At 47.7% G+C, this 15338-nt stretch overlaps 1 protein-coding gene across 12 annotated transcripts in view; it reads right to left on the bottom strand.

Annotated features, from left to right (window-relative positions):
* PLEKHA7 (pleckstrin homology domain containing A7) overlaps positions 1 to 15338 on the bottom strand; it is a 125354-nt gene that overhangs the window by 64121 nt on the left and 45895 nt on the right. For 9 of the 12 annotated variants that reach the window (XM_046638167.1, XM_046638168.1, XM_046638169.1 and 6 more), the window contains exons 3-6: positions 4788 to 4899; positions 3882 to 3986; positions 2032 to 2104; positions 590 to 690 (exon numbers count right to left, since the gene is read on the bottom strand). In XM_046638167.1, the coding sequence (XP_046494123.1) occupies positions 590 to 690; positions 2032 to 2104; positions 3882 to 3986; positions 4788 to 4899 (391 nt within the window). Of the gene's footprint in view, positions 1 to 589; positions 691 to 2031; positions 2105 to 3881; positions 3987 to 4787; positions 4900 to 5691; positions 6170 to 11494; positions 11731 to 15338 lie in introns of those variants that run through there. The other 3 variants (XM_046638178.1, XM_046638172.1, XM_046638179.1) reach the window with 3 other exon arrangements.

Here is a 15338-nt window from a genome sequence, read left to right as displayed (position 1 = left end):
TATCACGCCCACTCACTCAAATGGCACAGTGACCAACGAAGTAAAAAAGGGGTTTTACTGGTGAAGGGATTTCCCTGGGAATTTTCAATGATCCAGAAGATAAACCAAATTTTATTCTAATTGCTTTTCAACAAGACAAGGCAAGTGGACAAACCTGAAAACCTCTTCAACACGCAGGCCCCTAACCCTCAAAGTAAGTTTTCACGCTATAATTGATATAAGTCTCTTATGAGGGACCATCGTTTGCACTAAGTGGTTGGATACTAGTTAGACTGGCTGATGGCAGTGATAAGACAGCAGGAGAAGGGCTGTGTCCGACATGTAATCACAGGGCTAGCAGAGATAGGTAAGGGGGGTCTAAATACTTCAGCAAGGCTAGGGGACTCAAAAGCTCAGAGACGAACGGAAGTACTTGTGATGTGACACAATTCTTGTTTAAAGAAATCTATAAATTTGTTAAAATGAGCCTGAAACACTTTAGCTTCTTAACGTCTCCCTCCCCACAAAAACAACTGCTTTTCTGAAGCCACTTCTGGGAAAACACAGTTTCTTAGGATGGGATTGCTACACTAGAGGAGAGGGGCAGTACCTTAAAGGAATACTTGCGACTTATGCGATCCTCAGGGGCCACGGGCGAGATCACGTAGCTGGGCAGAGGGATGCTCCCAAGGACCACTTCTTCTCGGCTGTCTTTGAATGGAAAAACACATCAGAGGAGCCTTCTGTGGCACCCTCCTTGGGCTGGTCCATCCCACTGCCCTAGTTCAGGACTCCTTCTCTCTCCCCAGGATTACTGCAATCACTGATCGGCCATTCAGCTAATGCTGGAACCACACAGGTGAATGAGACAGGGCCCTCTCCCTGAGGGTGGAGACAGGCATGTAAACAGGCTCAACTCAGCTGCTAACTCCCGGAATACAACAGTATACCAAGTGCTGCGGGAACACAGAGGCAGGAGTGGCACACAGTCTGGGGAAGTTGAGAAGGCTTCAGAAGGGGAGATCTAAAGTGTTTTAATGGATGGGGAAGGGCATTCTGAGTGGAGCAAACCTCACAGGTAAAGTTACAGCCTGTGTGAAATATCCTACCTTCTACATCCATTTTTTTCCTCCTCCAAACCATCTTCATTACCAGAGGTAACTTCCTAACAACAGAGTTGGTCCTGTCGCTCTCCAACCAAAGGCACTTGCTGACTGCCCACTAGATACAGAACGAACCCCAACTTCCTCTGCGTGGTGTCACAGCCCTTTCAAACTCTGGCCCTTACCCACCTCCTGAGCCTTATCTCCTAGGACATCCTCCATGCAAGACTCACTCTGGCTTCGCAGGTCTGTCATTCCGTTTACTTCTGCTTCCAGAACTTTACTCGTTGTTTTCTCTGCCTGTAATGCCTATCTCCCCCATACACACAGGCAAAGTTCTACTCATCCTTATAAGCCCAACTCAAATCCCATCTCTTCTAAGAAGCCTCCCCAGATTTTCCAATACAGAATTAACTTCTTGCTCCCATGAACTGCCTAAACACTTTGGACGTCTTAAAGCATCTATCACAGCCTAGTTCTTGCCTTAAAAGTAAGCTATCTCTTCCTTGGTATCTCGAGCCTTACCTCCTTCTCACGATTGTGCAGCTCCTAACTCTGTACTGGGCCCCATAAATGTCCATGTGGCCAAGTCAATTCACCAGTTGCCCATCCAATATCACAGGGCATAAATCCAGATACTAGGTTACAAAATACATTGATTTACCTATACTTCCCTCCTCTCCGGATTGTGTCAAAGGTGTGCCTATGTCCCAAGTGGGGCAGAAGCTATTTTAGTTATTTTAACTCAACAAATGGCACTTTCAATGTCAGGACTGGTAAAAATAATCAACCATGCACATGTGTAAAAGTGAACACTTTGGCAGGTCAATAGGTTATTAATTAGCTCATGCCATTGGTCCAATCACTGGATTTGAGAAGACCATCATTTGCATTACTTTACCACCCCCTCCAGCATAAACAGCCCTTAGTGGCCCGAGCCTTGGCTCACCTTTGTAGTAAAACAAGCAATAATCAGCAAGCACAAACCACCTCCTCTTCCACAGCCTCATCCCAGAACTGTCCTGCAAAGCAAAGAAAACAAATTAGGGCAATATCTGAGCACACTGTCCCCACTCCCCAATCATTACAACCTGATTGTGGAACCAACACTTGCCCATATTCACTTTCTTTCAGTAAATTAGTGAATTTTTATTGCACAACCATTCTTTGAATAGGACACTAAAATTTAGTTTCAATGATGGTTTAGCCCCAGGAAGTTTCTTCTCTTTCCTGAAAACACATGAATATATTATAAGCATCCTTCTTTTAGAGAGGAAGACGTGAACTCAAAAGTACAATTCTTCCATTAAGAAAGAAATCAGCTTTTAACAAAAAGGAAATTATTGGTTGATTGATTTAGGTGCTATATTTTAAAATACCTTCACTTAATGTTGAGTAGAAAGTTGATTTTCATACTTTGGAACAAAGAGTTTAAGTTAGCTAATTAATCAATGAGGCAAAATTCTCATTTGGCTAAGTTCAGTTCTCTACATTGAGGGACTGATTTTGCTGTGTGTTTTCCTTCCATTCAATGTAAAGACACTTGGATTTTCTTCCTATCAAACTGTCTCTAAAGAATCTGTCTTTACTCATCTAAAATGTAAATCATTATACTTGTTAAAAACATTTTAGGTGATTGCGAAATTTTTTAAAAATCTGTGAGAAATGTGTCTGCTTCTCCTGCAAACTATGAGTATCCTCAAGGGCAGGAACCACATGTTATCCATCTCTTGATACTCACTGTGAGAGCACTAAGAACATGGCAGGCAGTTGGTGGGTGGGTGGGTGGGTGGGTGGATGGTATAGAAAGCAAAGAGAGAGGAAAGAGACAAAAGGGACATGGTCTCTGGCCCTGAAGCTCACAGTCTACCCATGGCCATAGGACCAGAGGCAAAACAACTGGTGATGGGACAGAGATGAAGGATGGCCTCGGGGGAGACAGAGCTGACAGGGCTTCCTGCCTGAATGGATGTGGGAGGAGGAGAACGGGTGATGTTTTCATTTTTTTTAAGATTGGCACCTGAATTAACAACTGTTGCCAATCTTTTTTTTTTTCTTTCTGCCTTTTCTCCCCAAATCCCCCTAGAACATAGTTGTATATTTTAGTGTGGGTCCTTATGGCATGTGGGATGTCGCCTCAGCGTGGCCTGACGAGCGACGCCATGTCCGTGCCCAGGATCTGAACTGGCGAAACCCTGGGCCACCGCAGCAGAGTGCGCGAAATTAACCACTTGGCCACAGGGCCGGCCCCAGGTGATGGCTTCTAATATGAGTGCCTGGGAGAATGGTGGTATCCTCACCAAGATCCAGTAAAAGCAGGCTAGGGGAAAAGCGAGGTAAAGGGTGAGGAGATGATGAGCTGAGTTTGGCTGATATGGCATCTGAGGTGCCAAGGAGAAAGACATGTCTGCTAGACTAGGGAGAGGAAAAGATGGAGTTTTTCAGCCAAATGATAACAAAGGCTCTTTAACATCAGAAGGCCATGCTGACAGAGGATTGTCAGTAAGGCTGGATTCATGCTGACCTGCCCACACTAGGGACCTGGGTCTCTGGGCAGCCAGTAGCATCAGGGTCCAAAGTGGTCAAATGGGTTTAGGGAAGGAAGCTGTAGCCATTGAGCAGACGGGCCACTCATAACAATGAACAGCAAATCACTCGGCATGGCGGGTGGCGTCTACCTACCTAGGACAAACTCAGGAACAGAAAGCTTATTATAAGCCTATTCCCAGCTCCCGGGGGCCAGGGTAAGGAAGGAAATCAGCAAGGGCGATGGCCCCACTCCCTCCTCAGTCTCCTCACCTGCTTGTGCAGCCAGCCCCTTACCACCACCGGCACATTTGGGTTCCTCCGAATGGACTGGTCCCTCTTCCCAAAGCTGTGGACTTTATTGCTGGACTTTATGATCTACGAAAAAGCAGACTTGAACTCTAGCAGCAGGGGTGATGTAGGGAGGCACAACAAAGCACTTGTGTGATGGGAGGGCTGAGGCTCCCTGTGTCTCACTCTAAGCGGCAGCACCCTTTGATCAAAAGAACAAGGAGACAGGGAACAGGCATGCACATGGCCACAGCATTCTAATTAAAAGGCAAGTCCAAGACCTAGCAAGCTTCCCGTCTGGGTCACAGAGAAAACAAATTAAAAGAATTTTTCAATCAACTCTCACCAGCAGCTGTTGGCCCTAATATGTCTTATGCCTTTTGGAGCAAAGTTACTTCTTGGTCACAGATTTTGCCAATTTCCAGATTTTTACCCCTCCTATCTGGGTTCAGTCCTCAGCACTCTTCCGTTCTCTGCAATCTGGTTCTTTCCCCTGCTCCTCAGTCAGTGCTCCCACATCTTGGGTACAGACACCTCTGGGCCCTTCTCAAGGGCACCCTTCCTTGGGCCCATCTGTCATGAATGTCGCCAGGGGGTCTCTAACACACAGATGAACAGAGGTGTGGCCTTCCCAAGACACATGAGGAAAATGAACAATGCATCCAAGGACCTTGATGTCAGTCCTGGTTCTGTCAGCAATCGCTTGTTTTCTTGAACAAGTGATATAACCCCAACTGGCCTCAATTTCCTGATCTGTCATTTGGGGAGAATACTTCTTACATGTCTCCCTCACAAAACTATGGTGAAAGTCAAATGGGATCCTGGTTACAACGGGGTTTGGCAAAATATAAAAGAGGGGAGGGAAGGAACAAATGGCCAGGAGCTCACCTTGGGGCCAGGCTTGGCCTCCACGGTGGAAGTGGTCCCAGCAGTGGATGTCTCACTGACCATGCTGGACGGTCTTTGGTTTCTCTCTTGCTTCGACATATGTGGATTTGGCCTGTGGAGAGACATGGGGGAGTCCAGTGAATAAGTGCCAGACTGCTGTGGGAAGTGGAATCTGAGATTTATTCCACGTTAGAACTAGTGGGTGGTTAGACAACCCAGGACCAATCTTTGGGAGACCATGTGACTCCAGACCACAGCCAGAGGGCCACGATGTCCAGTCTACTCTTGTACTTCAGGGAATCAAAAGGATGATAGATGGGTACATCTCCACAGCATGACACCCCACAAAGAGGTCAAGACAGTCATTCCTGTCTGCTGTCCTAAGGTCCCCACATTTACTCTCTTATTCAGGTGCCAGTGGCAACTGCCCCGCCAGATGGGAACAGTCAACACTCTTCAAAGCAAGAGCAATCCATACTCCTTACACACACGCACACCCACCCCTCCATTTCCCTGGCTCCCAAAAGAAGCTGTTTATAATTAGTAACAAGAAATCACTTGCGCACACATCCACACCCCCAGATACACACAGAGAATCGCTTACATAAATGCCAGTGGGGCTTGCCTCCCAAAATAGACTACTCAACAAAGAGTCCTATTCTAGGAACACTCCATTTGCCCCAAAATAGAGCCTTTGGAGATATTAACCCCTTGTGCCATGCCTGGAGAGCAGGAAGAAATGAAGCCTGCCTGGGTCCCCAATGAGGATCCCCTCAGTGCGTCCCCATCAACATCCTGTGACATCAGGCTTCCCACCAAAAAGCTCCACCTGCCCCAGCAGGGCCAGCACTCTGGGAACATGTCGGTACGGCACTCAGGCAACACTGTAGGGAGCCCTCCTCACCTGCCTCCACAGAGCCCCAGCATTTGCCTGAGGCTTTCAAAGCAGCGGTGGTGGCAAATGCCTCCGCACAAATTCAACGCCTGTCCTTGAACAGCTCGACGCCCGACTCCCAGGCTCTGCCTACTCCAGGACCAGTAAATCTTCCTTGAAGTGTAAGTCCCAGCGTTCTGTAGCTGGGTTTTGTCCACTGCTCTGATGAGCAACAGGATTCAGGCAGCAGCAGTAAACTGAGATGGAGATGGAGGATCCAGGCAAGACACAGCTGAAGAAGCAGCACTCTTGCTATCCGTCCATGAGGCTCACTTTTCCAAAGGTGCTACAAGGAAAAATCCTAATTTCCACCTTGGAGATATGCTACTTCCTTCAAACATCACTGGGGCTCAAAGGATAAATGATTCTTCCTGTGCCCCAAGACAGAGCCGCGACACACTGTACCATTAGGGAAGTTCTCCACAGAAGCAGCCGTGACCACCGTGCTCTCCGAGCTGTGCCAGCAGCTGGACCTCTGCAGCGGGCACCAGCTTTGCAAGGGGCTGGGCCCTGCTGGATGCTTGGCAGCTGGAGGTGCAAGCCCCACCAGGCAGAAAGATCGCTGGCTCCTTATCAGCTCAGGCACTCGCTCCAGATTCCCCACCCCCGGCCTCCACCCAGCCAGACTTTTGTTATGGCTCCCCACTCAGAGAATGTCACCACACTCAGCCCGCTCATGTTGGCACAGGCTGTGTGCAGCACAGAGATAATCGGCGACCGGGGGTGGGCAGGGGCTCTGAGAGGCTGCCTTGTCCAGGCCCTGCCTCCTCCAGGCAGAACTATGTCCAAAACGACTTCCTGGAACCTGGTCTTGAGCCTGACTTTTCAGATTTCCAGAGGCTGAGACAAGGAAGAAGAGTTCCTTCACTTCAGTTATGGCAGCTGTAGCTCTAAGCTAAAACCAGGACACAAAGTCCAACAACAACAAAGGCTTGTTTGGCATTTTATCAAGTTTAATTCACTCCCATTTAAGATACTGATAGAAGCTTATTATAGAATATTTGAGAAATAAAAGAAAAAAAGCTGAAAGGAAAGAAAAAAATCACCCATAGTCCTGCTATCCAAAGGAAAATCATTTTTCACACTTGGGATATTTACTTCCATTCTTTTTTATATGCCTGACTTTTGGGAGAGGTGGTGCTTTTTTGTTTTTATATAATTGCGATCATACTGTGTTTATGATTTTGCATCTTGATTTTAAACAACTTATTGTAATATAAACATTTTCTCTATTATTTTAAACTCATCCACGTCATTTTAAATGACTACATCACATTCCAACAACTTGATATGCCACTTCTCCTCTGTGGGACAAAGAAAAGACTATTTGGATTTGTGACTGGCCCAGGAAATCCAGGACGGATGGCCACTTTTGCCATTTCTGCACCTTACAATCTTGAGCTCTAACTTTAACCACCCCCCCTGCATTCTGACCCCACGTCCCCTCCCCACACTAGCTTCTGGGATGCTGGCTGGCCAGGGAGCACCTCTGGCCAACAGCACAGGAAGAAAGATGACTGCCTGTAGCCCTGGGTAGGTGAAGAAAGAGGGTACGAGCACCACCTAGGGAGCCAGCTGTGAAGAGATTTCTGCTGGAGGAGGACTGGTTATGGCCCTGACACTGAACACCAGTGAGGGACAGTGGCGGGGGTGGGGAGGGGAGGAGGAGGAAGAAACACAGGAAGACAACTTCATTCTTCATGACTACAGGGACCTCTGCTAAGCCACACCCAGAGAAAGCTGGCTTATCAGGAGATATGATTAAAGTCCAAATTAACCATGTTGTCTCCATAAACAGAAGCATGTCTTCACAGGGCTCCCCACAGGCAAGGACGTCTCCCAACTCAAGAACAGACTCAACCATTACCTGGCAGTCCCTGACTTGGCTCTTTAAAAGAACAAGACGCACACAGCTACCCAGTCACTCAAGTAACAAGATCTGTCTTCGGAGGATGTTTCTCTGAATCTCCTCCATGTAGGTAATAATCTTGTAGGTCCTCCATGGGTAAATGTGACTTTTTGAATAACTAGAAATTATCCAGAATTACAACTAATAAAAAAAAATGGTGGTCATGCTTAGGACACCCTTTGGTATTCAAAAATGAGGATATGAAAAAAAAGTGTCAACAACGATTTCCTCACTTGGCTGTAGAGCTGGCTTTGATGGAAACTTCTAGAGGTCGTTTACCATACCATTTTGAGCAATGGGAACATGAGTGGTGCATGTGTGTAGCCTCCGGAAGAGACAACACTGAAGGGATCGTCACTCACTTGGATGTGCACATTCTGGAACATTTGAATCAGTTACATCTTACAGGCATGTCCCCACTTAAGAACTTAGAAGGGCTGACACTGATTTGTCCTCAACTCCTCAGACCGAGGTGCACTCCTGACAGCTTTCACCCAAGAACCTTCCCCCTCCCCCAGGGAGGAGCCTGTGCCTCTGAGCCGAGCAGCTGTGATAGGCAGTTCAGCTCTCAACAGCACACCCTCAGGCACATGAGTCACACAGATCCCGGGAGAGGAGACCAAAAAACCTGCACAGGCGAGAGGAAGGCAGACTCTTGGTGTCATTAAAGAAAATCTATTAACTTGAAAGCCTGTTTGCCAGGTATCTGTGCTATCTGGATTCCCAAAGTACAGTGGGATGATTTGAACAAAGACTTCTCTTTCCTTGACTTGGGCTACATGAATACTGATCATTTTGCTGGAGGAGTGTGGGCTGAAGTTCAAAACAGTGAGCTAGACTTTTAACTCAATTGCTTCCCATGTGAAATGAACAAAAGAAGTTGAGACCAAACAAAAATCAGTCTAGAGAAGCCCAGTAGGAAAGTGACTTCATTCTACTCTGAACTTCCTCAAGGATGTGTCAGGTGAGCCTAGGCAGGAAGTCACCTTCTCTGTCCCTCAATTTCCCAATTTTTATTTATTTTATTGAAAATTGGCCCCTGAGCTAACCTCTGTTGCCAACCTTTTTTTTTTCTTCTTCTCCCGAAAGCCCCCCAGTACATAGTTGTATATTCTAGTTGAGAGTACCCCTGGTTCTGCTATGTGGGACGCCACCTCAGCATGGCTTGCTGAGTGGTGCCACGTCTGCACCCAGGATCCGAAGTGGCAAAACCCTGGGCCGCCAAAGCAGAGCACGCGAACTTAACCACTCGGCCATGGGGCCAGCCCAATTTCCGCATTTTTAAAAGAAGCTACTTCTGCTTCTGACATATCCAGGATCAAATGCATATGACACTGACAGATGTCGTAAGAAAGGGAGGTTATAAATTCAGAAGCCATTTTGTCTTTGTTGGGTCGGAATTTAGGCAAGTTTGGGTTAATGGGATCGTCAGCTGCCTCTTAGTCAACATCATGAACTGGAGCAGACAGAAGTGGGGTCACAGCAAGACCCTTCCCTACACTATCGTTGTCACAATAGGTATGTCACCAAGCCAAGTATCACTACCCCTTAGGGACAGGTACACAAGGCCTGGCAACCGGAGGGACTGGGCTGTACTTGTCCAGCACCTACTATGTGCCAGGCACTTTACCCACATTATCTCACTCAACCCTGGCAAAGCTAATTTTACCATCTCCATTTTGCAGATGAGGAAATTGAGGCTCAGAGAGATTAACGACTTGCCCAAGACAGAGCCTGGACTCCCAAACCCCGTACTTTGCCAGAGAGACACTGTCCCATGACAAGTCCCAAGGTCTGATACAAGCAGCCCCAAGGCCAACCCCCAAACCAAGAGGATCCTGGGGTGGTGGGAAGACCATGAGCCCAGAATAAGTGAGTCTCAACAGAGCTCTGCAGGTTACTGACTCTTCCGCAAGTCACATGACATCGCCAGGCCTCAGTTTCCATTTTTGCAAAATGGGGTGAAAACTACTCTCATCTCACAAGGTGCTTGTGTGGATTGAAATGACACTTTGAAAAGCATGAAGCATTGCACTAAATGAAAAGCACTGTTTGAGGCCACCAATGGAGACCCCAGAATTTAAATCTCAAATATACCTTATTTTATTTCCAAGAATTTCTCTCCAGAAAGCTCAAGGTACCAAACGATTAACTTCGAAACAATCATTTCCCAAAAACACCTTATCTGGGGCTTCTTTAAAGTGTAGTAACCCTGTGGCTGGGGGACGGGGCTCCCATTCTTTCCCCAGGAGAATGATAATGTCAAGAGTCTTCAAAGCTATGATGGGTGGTTAGAAAGCTATGGGGAATCAGACATCTCTTATTGAGAAGACATCATTACATGACACCTGTATCCCATTAATTCTTGGAAAAATAGGCCCCCAAATTCACACTCTGTCCTTAAGGATTCTACACAGAGAACGCAGCTAAAATTACTGCTGTGAGAGGAGGAGTGCACGAGAACAGGCACACTTACAAACAACCAGCACATTTTTTAAGGCTCTCACACCCACCACCTAAGGGGTTTGGGAAAAAGCAATGCACAATGGAAAGCAGAAATAAAAGAAAGTTCTTGTCCCAAACAGGCAGACACCTCCACACCCCGTCTTCCCAGAGAAAGAGACACACACAGACAGACCGCCAACGCTCACTGTACACTCCCAACACCCTGGGGGAGGCTGTCTGACACAGGTTTTCATTCAGCAACTGTGGCCTCATTACTCAGCTATGGCTCTCTGTGCTCGACTCCTTCACCCTACAGCGCCTCTCTCAAACACAGGCTCCAGTTCCTCACCCCACCCCCTCTCAGGGGCTGGAAACCAGCCCAAACAGCACCCCTCACCTGGCATGAAAGTAACCCACCGAGCCTCGTGGGCTCCCCTCCCCTGCCCTGAAACTCCAGCACTGCCCTTCACTCGGCCTGAGTCCCGCTCTGCTGTAAGACCCTGGGCCCAGTCTCTTCCGCTGTGCCCGGGGAGAACCAGATCTTGACTTCCTCCACTGTCCCTCCCACCTCTGCTGTCCTGTTTCAGAGACTGCTGCCATTCTAACCTGAGCCTTTGACAAGTCCTCTGCTAGCCTATCAGCTCCTCCTGGCCTACCCCGCAGCCACTTTTCTCATCAGAAAATAGCCGTTTCTTCCCAGACCAGGGGGAGGGAAAGAAGAGGGCAAGAAGGGAAGGCACAGGAGAAACAAAATCACTGTTGGCAAGCAGCAGCTTCCCTTCCACACACAGCAAAGCCACCACTGCAGCGTGTTCACCAGCACAGACAGAGCCGGGGACGGTGCTGTGTGGCAATGACTACATCCCCAGTGCTCTTCCGAACACCAACATCAAAGCCAAGCCCAAACCCAGGTGTCTGAATGAACTGAGAACACCATCACCACCTCATCCCCTACCTGTGACTGTCACAAACACCGTCTCCTATACCAGGAAGGAAAACTGCACAGCCAAGTTTCTGCATCTGCTTGCCAGGTGTTTCCATTTTTCCTCATTTTTTCTGTTGCCATGGCAACCAAACGCAACAGGCAAAGCTAACCCAAGACTGCCAGTCTGGCTGTATCAGCAGCAGATAGCAACTCAGCAGCCTCACAGCTGAGGGCTCAGCAGACGAGCAACAGGACAGGACGGACTCCTTCTCCGAGCTCGGAGTTGTAGCGCACCCCCACCCCATCCTGTGCTCTCAATTCCACAGCGAGATTTTACCAACTTGTAACTGCAGGAGGAATGGAAGACAGCCATCTCCTAGCAGCAGGGGATACCCCACCACCAGGGCCATCATCAGCATGTACCTTGCAGTCTTGCCCTGCAACCTGCAAAATGAACCCCCAAAGAGGTCAGAGGTCGGGAAGGTAATTCTTACCTCCACAAGATATCTTTTTAAGCGGTATCCTCCAAACACCACTCACGACATTCCAGGCAATTCCAACTTGTGATTCTTTTCCAAACAATCCATTCGGAAAACCAAGGGCTGCTCAGATCCCAGTGGAAGGAACAAACTAAACTCCTTAGGATGCTGGGAAAGGCAGGCCAGGCAAGGGTCCTCTCCAGGGTAAGAAACTCCAAGGGGATTTTGGGCACCTTGCAGCTGGCTTCTGAGCACAACAGCAGGCTCCTGAACTTCCAGAGCGCACACTCTCTCAACTAGGCCCCACCTCAACATCAAATGGTTGACAGAGCCTGGAGATAAGTGTGCACAGCCTCTGTCAGTCAGCTGCCAGCGTCATGGCTCCGGAATGCTTCTCTCCTCTTCCCGAGAGCTGCAGAGGCGTCTGTCAGCGGCTTCCTGGGCAGCCCAGAAAGAGGAGAAAATGCTCCTGTGCCTGGCACCAACCACCAAAACCTCAGCCTGGAAGTTCCTGTGCCAAGGCTGACCCTTCAGGAGGGCCCCTAGATGTGGTCCTTTAAGCCACAAAGGGCAAGCCACAGCTTCCAATTCAAGGAAATCACGGAGAATCAGGCAGGAGCTTAAGAAGAGGAGCCCAAGTGATCCAATCACTGGAAATGAGGCCCTCTAAAAAGGCTTGAGGATTTTTTCTGGAGAAAAGACTACCACGGAGGCTTGGTGTCTTTCAAGCAAGTGTGAAGTTATTAGATCAAATTCCATTACTGCACATATAATTACAATTACAATCTCTAAGCAGCAATGGTCTGCTTAGTCGGCACATTAACACCTGAGAACAGCCAAGGAAGGAGATTGTCTCCTGAAGACTGTTGAAATGAGAGGCAGTATGTATAGTGGTTAAAGGCACAGCATCTGGGGCCAGACTATCTGGATTCAAATCCTAACTCTGCCACTTACTAGCTGTGTGACTTTGGCAAGACTCTTAAGCTCTCTGTGCTTCAGTATCCATGATAATAATGGTATCTTCTTCATAAGACTGCTGTGGAAATTAAATTAATATAGGTAAAGCACTTAGAAAAGGACCTGGTAATAAATAGTAGGGCTCTAAGTGTTAGCTATAAAAATAATAACATTATTATTAATGGAAAAAGCCAACTCTTATTCTGGGAGGTAGGTCACTTCATTTAATGGTAAAGATGAAATTCTAGATCCCAAAACAAGGGATGCTAGAAAATCTCTTTCCTGGAAAATTATGGACTGAGCTGAAATTTGCCAACCTACAACTTTTACTCATTGATCTGATGCCTGCCTCTGGCAGCCACACAATAAATGTACCCCACTTGCACCTGCCAGCCCTTCTTGAAGACTTACAGCAGACCCTGCTTCATCTTCTCTCCTGCAGACTAAACATGAGAGGTCACAGGACAGGGTTTCCAGGCCCCTCACCACAATGGTCTCTCTCCTCAGGGGAATCTCAATTGCTCAACACCCCTCTTGAAATTTAGTACCCAGATCACAGTGTTTACTTGGCATGTCCCTGGTGCTTCATAAACTTGGAATGAGTGAATGCAGTAGTCCACAAACACCATGGTATACCAGAACCATTCTCCCCCTTTCTCTACACATCACACTTTTATTAATGCGGCCCGAGCTTAAATGAGCTCTTCCAAGAGGGATTTCCACATGCCTGCTGGCTTGGGTATGCAGGGGAGTCCCCTGGGGGACAAGGCTGCAGGATCTGATGATGGATACCCACTCACCTTGGGGGTTCTGACAAAGAACTAGGTACCATAGCAGAAAAGGAGAAATGAGAAAGCAAACACACTAGTCATGCAGCAAAAGAAGTGACAGACTCAAAAGGTCCTGCTTCCCTTAATAAATCTGGATTGTAGGTTATGAAGTGTAGTCATTAGTGCTGACCAACAAATATTTCTGATTCTCTCCCCAGGTGCATGGTAGAAATGCACTTCCCTGACCCCTTGAAGTTAGGAGTGGTCATGTGACTTGCTTTAGCCAATGAGATGTGAGTGAAAGAGCCAGTGAGCAAATCCCCAAGTTCCCTTTCTCTTGCCTTTGGCAATGATGGAAGCACAGAGATGGAGCCTCCCTCAGCAAAGATGACAGAGCAGAACCCCTCAGGTGACCTGTGACAGACACGGAGCAAAAGTGACAAGTAAACTTAACTGCTTTAAGTCACAGGGATTTTGTTTGTTGCTGTTAGCACAGCAGCCCCTAGCCCATCCTGACTGATTCTGTTTTAGTAACACAGAAACTAGAATATTCAGAGCTTGCGTCCTCTGGATCCACCAGATCATAGCTTTCACATTATTTCTCTTCTGCATGCTTCTAATCTGTAAGATAGGAAACCATCTTTTGGTGGGCGTGCACCTGTTACACCAAGCAGCTCAGGTGAGCCCCACCTGCCAACAGTGGGGGAGACGCAATGCTTTAAGGAAGCCACCATGGAGACTGTTTCCCCACATACACACAGGAGAAGGAACCCAAGATCACTGGACTAAAATCCATCTAAGACTGTCACTGCGGCAGGGTGTGTGGAGGAGACTTACGGATGCCAGAAGAACTGGGAGTAACTTAGGAGGGATGGGAATAGCAAGTTGTCTAAATCGGTGGGTCTCAAAGTTTACCTGAATCGGAATCACCTGTAGGTGGACTAGGGGCTCCTACCTCCAGAGTCTCTGATTCAGCAGGGCTGGGGGGCGGTGTGCATTTCTAACAAGTTCTCAGATGATGCTAGTTCAGACACCACACTTTGAGAACCACTGCTCTAGAAGAATTCACTCCAGGAAACCAGGGTGGAGGCTCCGGCAAGAGGAGTTGATATGGCCTTAACAGACCCTTTTGGAGAAGGAAAAGAGTCGGTTTTCCCTTTTCCACCAAACACATCAGTCTGAGAGCTGATGTGTAAATGGCACAAACGGTCATCTCCGTCTTTTTTCTTCATCACATAACACAACAAAACTAAGCTCCTTTAAGGGAACAAAACAGGCATCTTATTCACTGTCACATTTTTAAAAACTGGTTTCTGTGCGGGGAAATCACGTCTCACTCACCCTCCAGAGCTCCACCAGGAGGCAAATCTGGGTTTCTTTCAGAAGGAAGCAATTTAGATAACTGGCGGCAACCTCCCTCCCCAACCTTATCTCCACAACCTTATCTCCACACTTCCCTTCGCAGGCCTCCACTACAGCTCAGTCTTCCTGCCCTCTGACCCCACCGAGGCTGGTCACACTTCCCTCAGCTCTGACGGACCCTCACACACACGCACACTTATCTTCATTTATCTAAATCCTCCCCCTTCCTCCAGTTTGGGGCCAGACACTTCAAGAAAGTCTTCCCTCTCTTTCATCCCCATCACAGCCAATCAATCACCAAGTCCTGTCAATTTTACCTCCCGAGCATCTCCAGAGTCCATCCGGGGCTCTTCATTTTTCACTCTAACTTAACTGGTTTAGATCCTCCAGGCTCTACCCTCTTTCCCCTCCAGGTCTTTGCCCGAGTTGTGCAGCTTGACTGGGCAGATCTCAATTTAAACAACAGCCCTTCCCAGGATGGAGAGGCCTTCCATGAGCCCTAAGCCAGGTTAGAACCCTCTTCTATCAACTCCCATTGAACCCTATCTTTCCACCATCATGAACATTTATCACATTTGTGATCTCTTGTTAAGTCATCTATCTTCCCTACTCAACCGTAAGCTCTTCACAGACAGGACCACATTTGTCTTGCTTGCTGCTATAACTGCAGAGTCTGGCACAGCCCCAGCCACAGTCTAGGGACTTACTAAGTATTCAATGAATAAGTGCAGAGATCACCACATCAGTTCATAGGAATCCTCCCTTACTTT

The sequence above is a fragment of the Equus quagga genome, chromosome 14, assembly GCF_021613505.1.
Source record: "Equus quagga isolate Etosha38 chromosome 14, UCLA_HA_Equagga_1.0, whole genome shotgun sequence".
Taxonomy (NCBI): Eukaryota; Metazoa; Chordata; class Mammalia; order Perissodactyla; family Equidae; genus Equus; species Equus quagga.
This window is presented reverse-complemented; position numbering and strand designations above follow the sequence as displayed.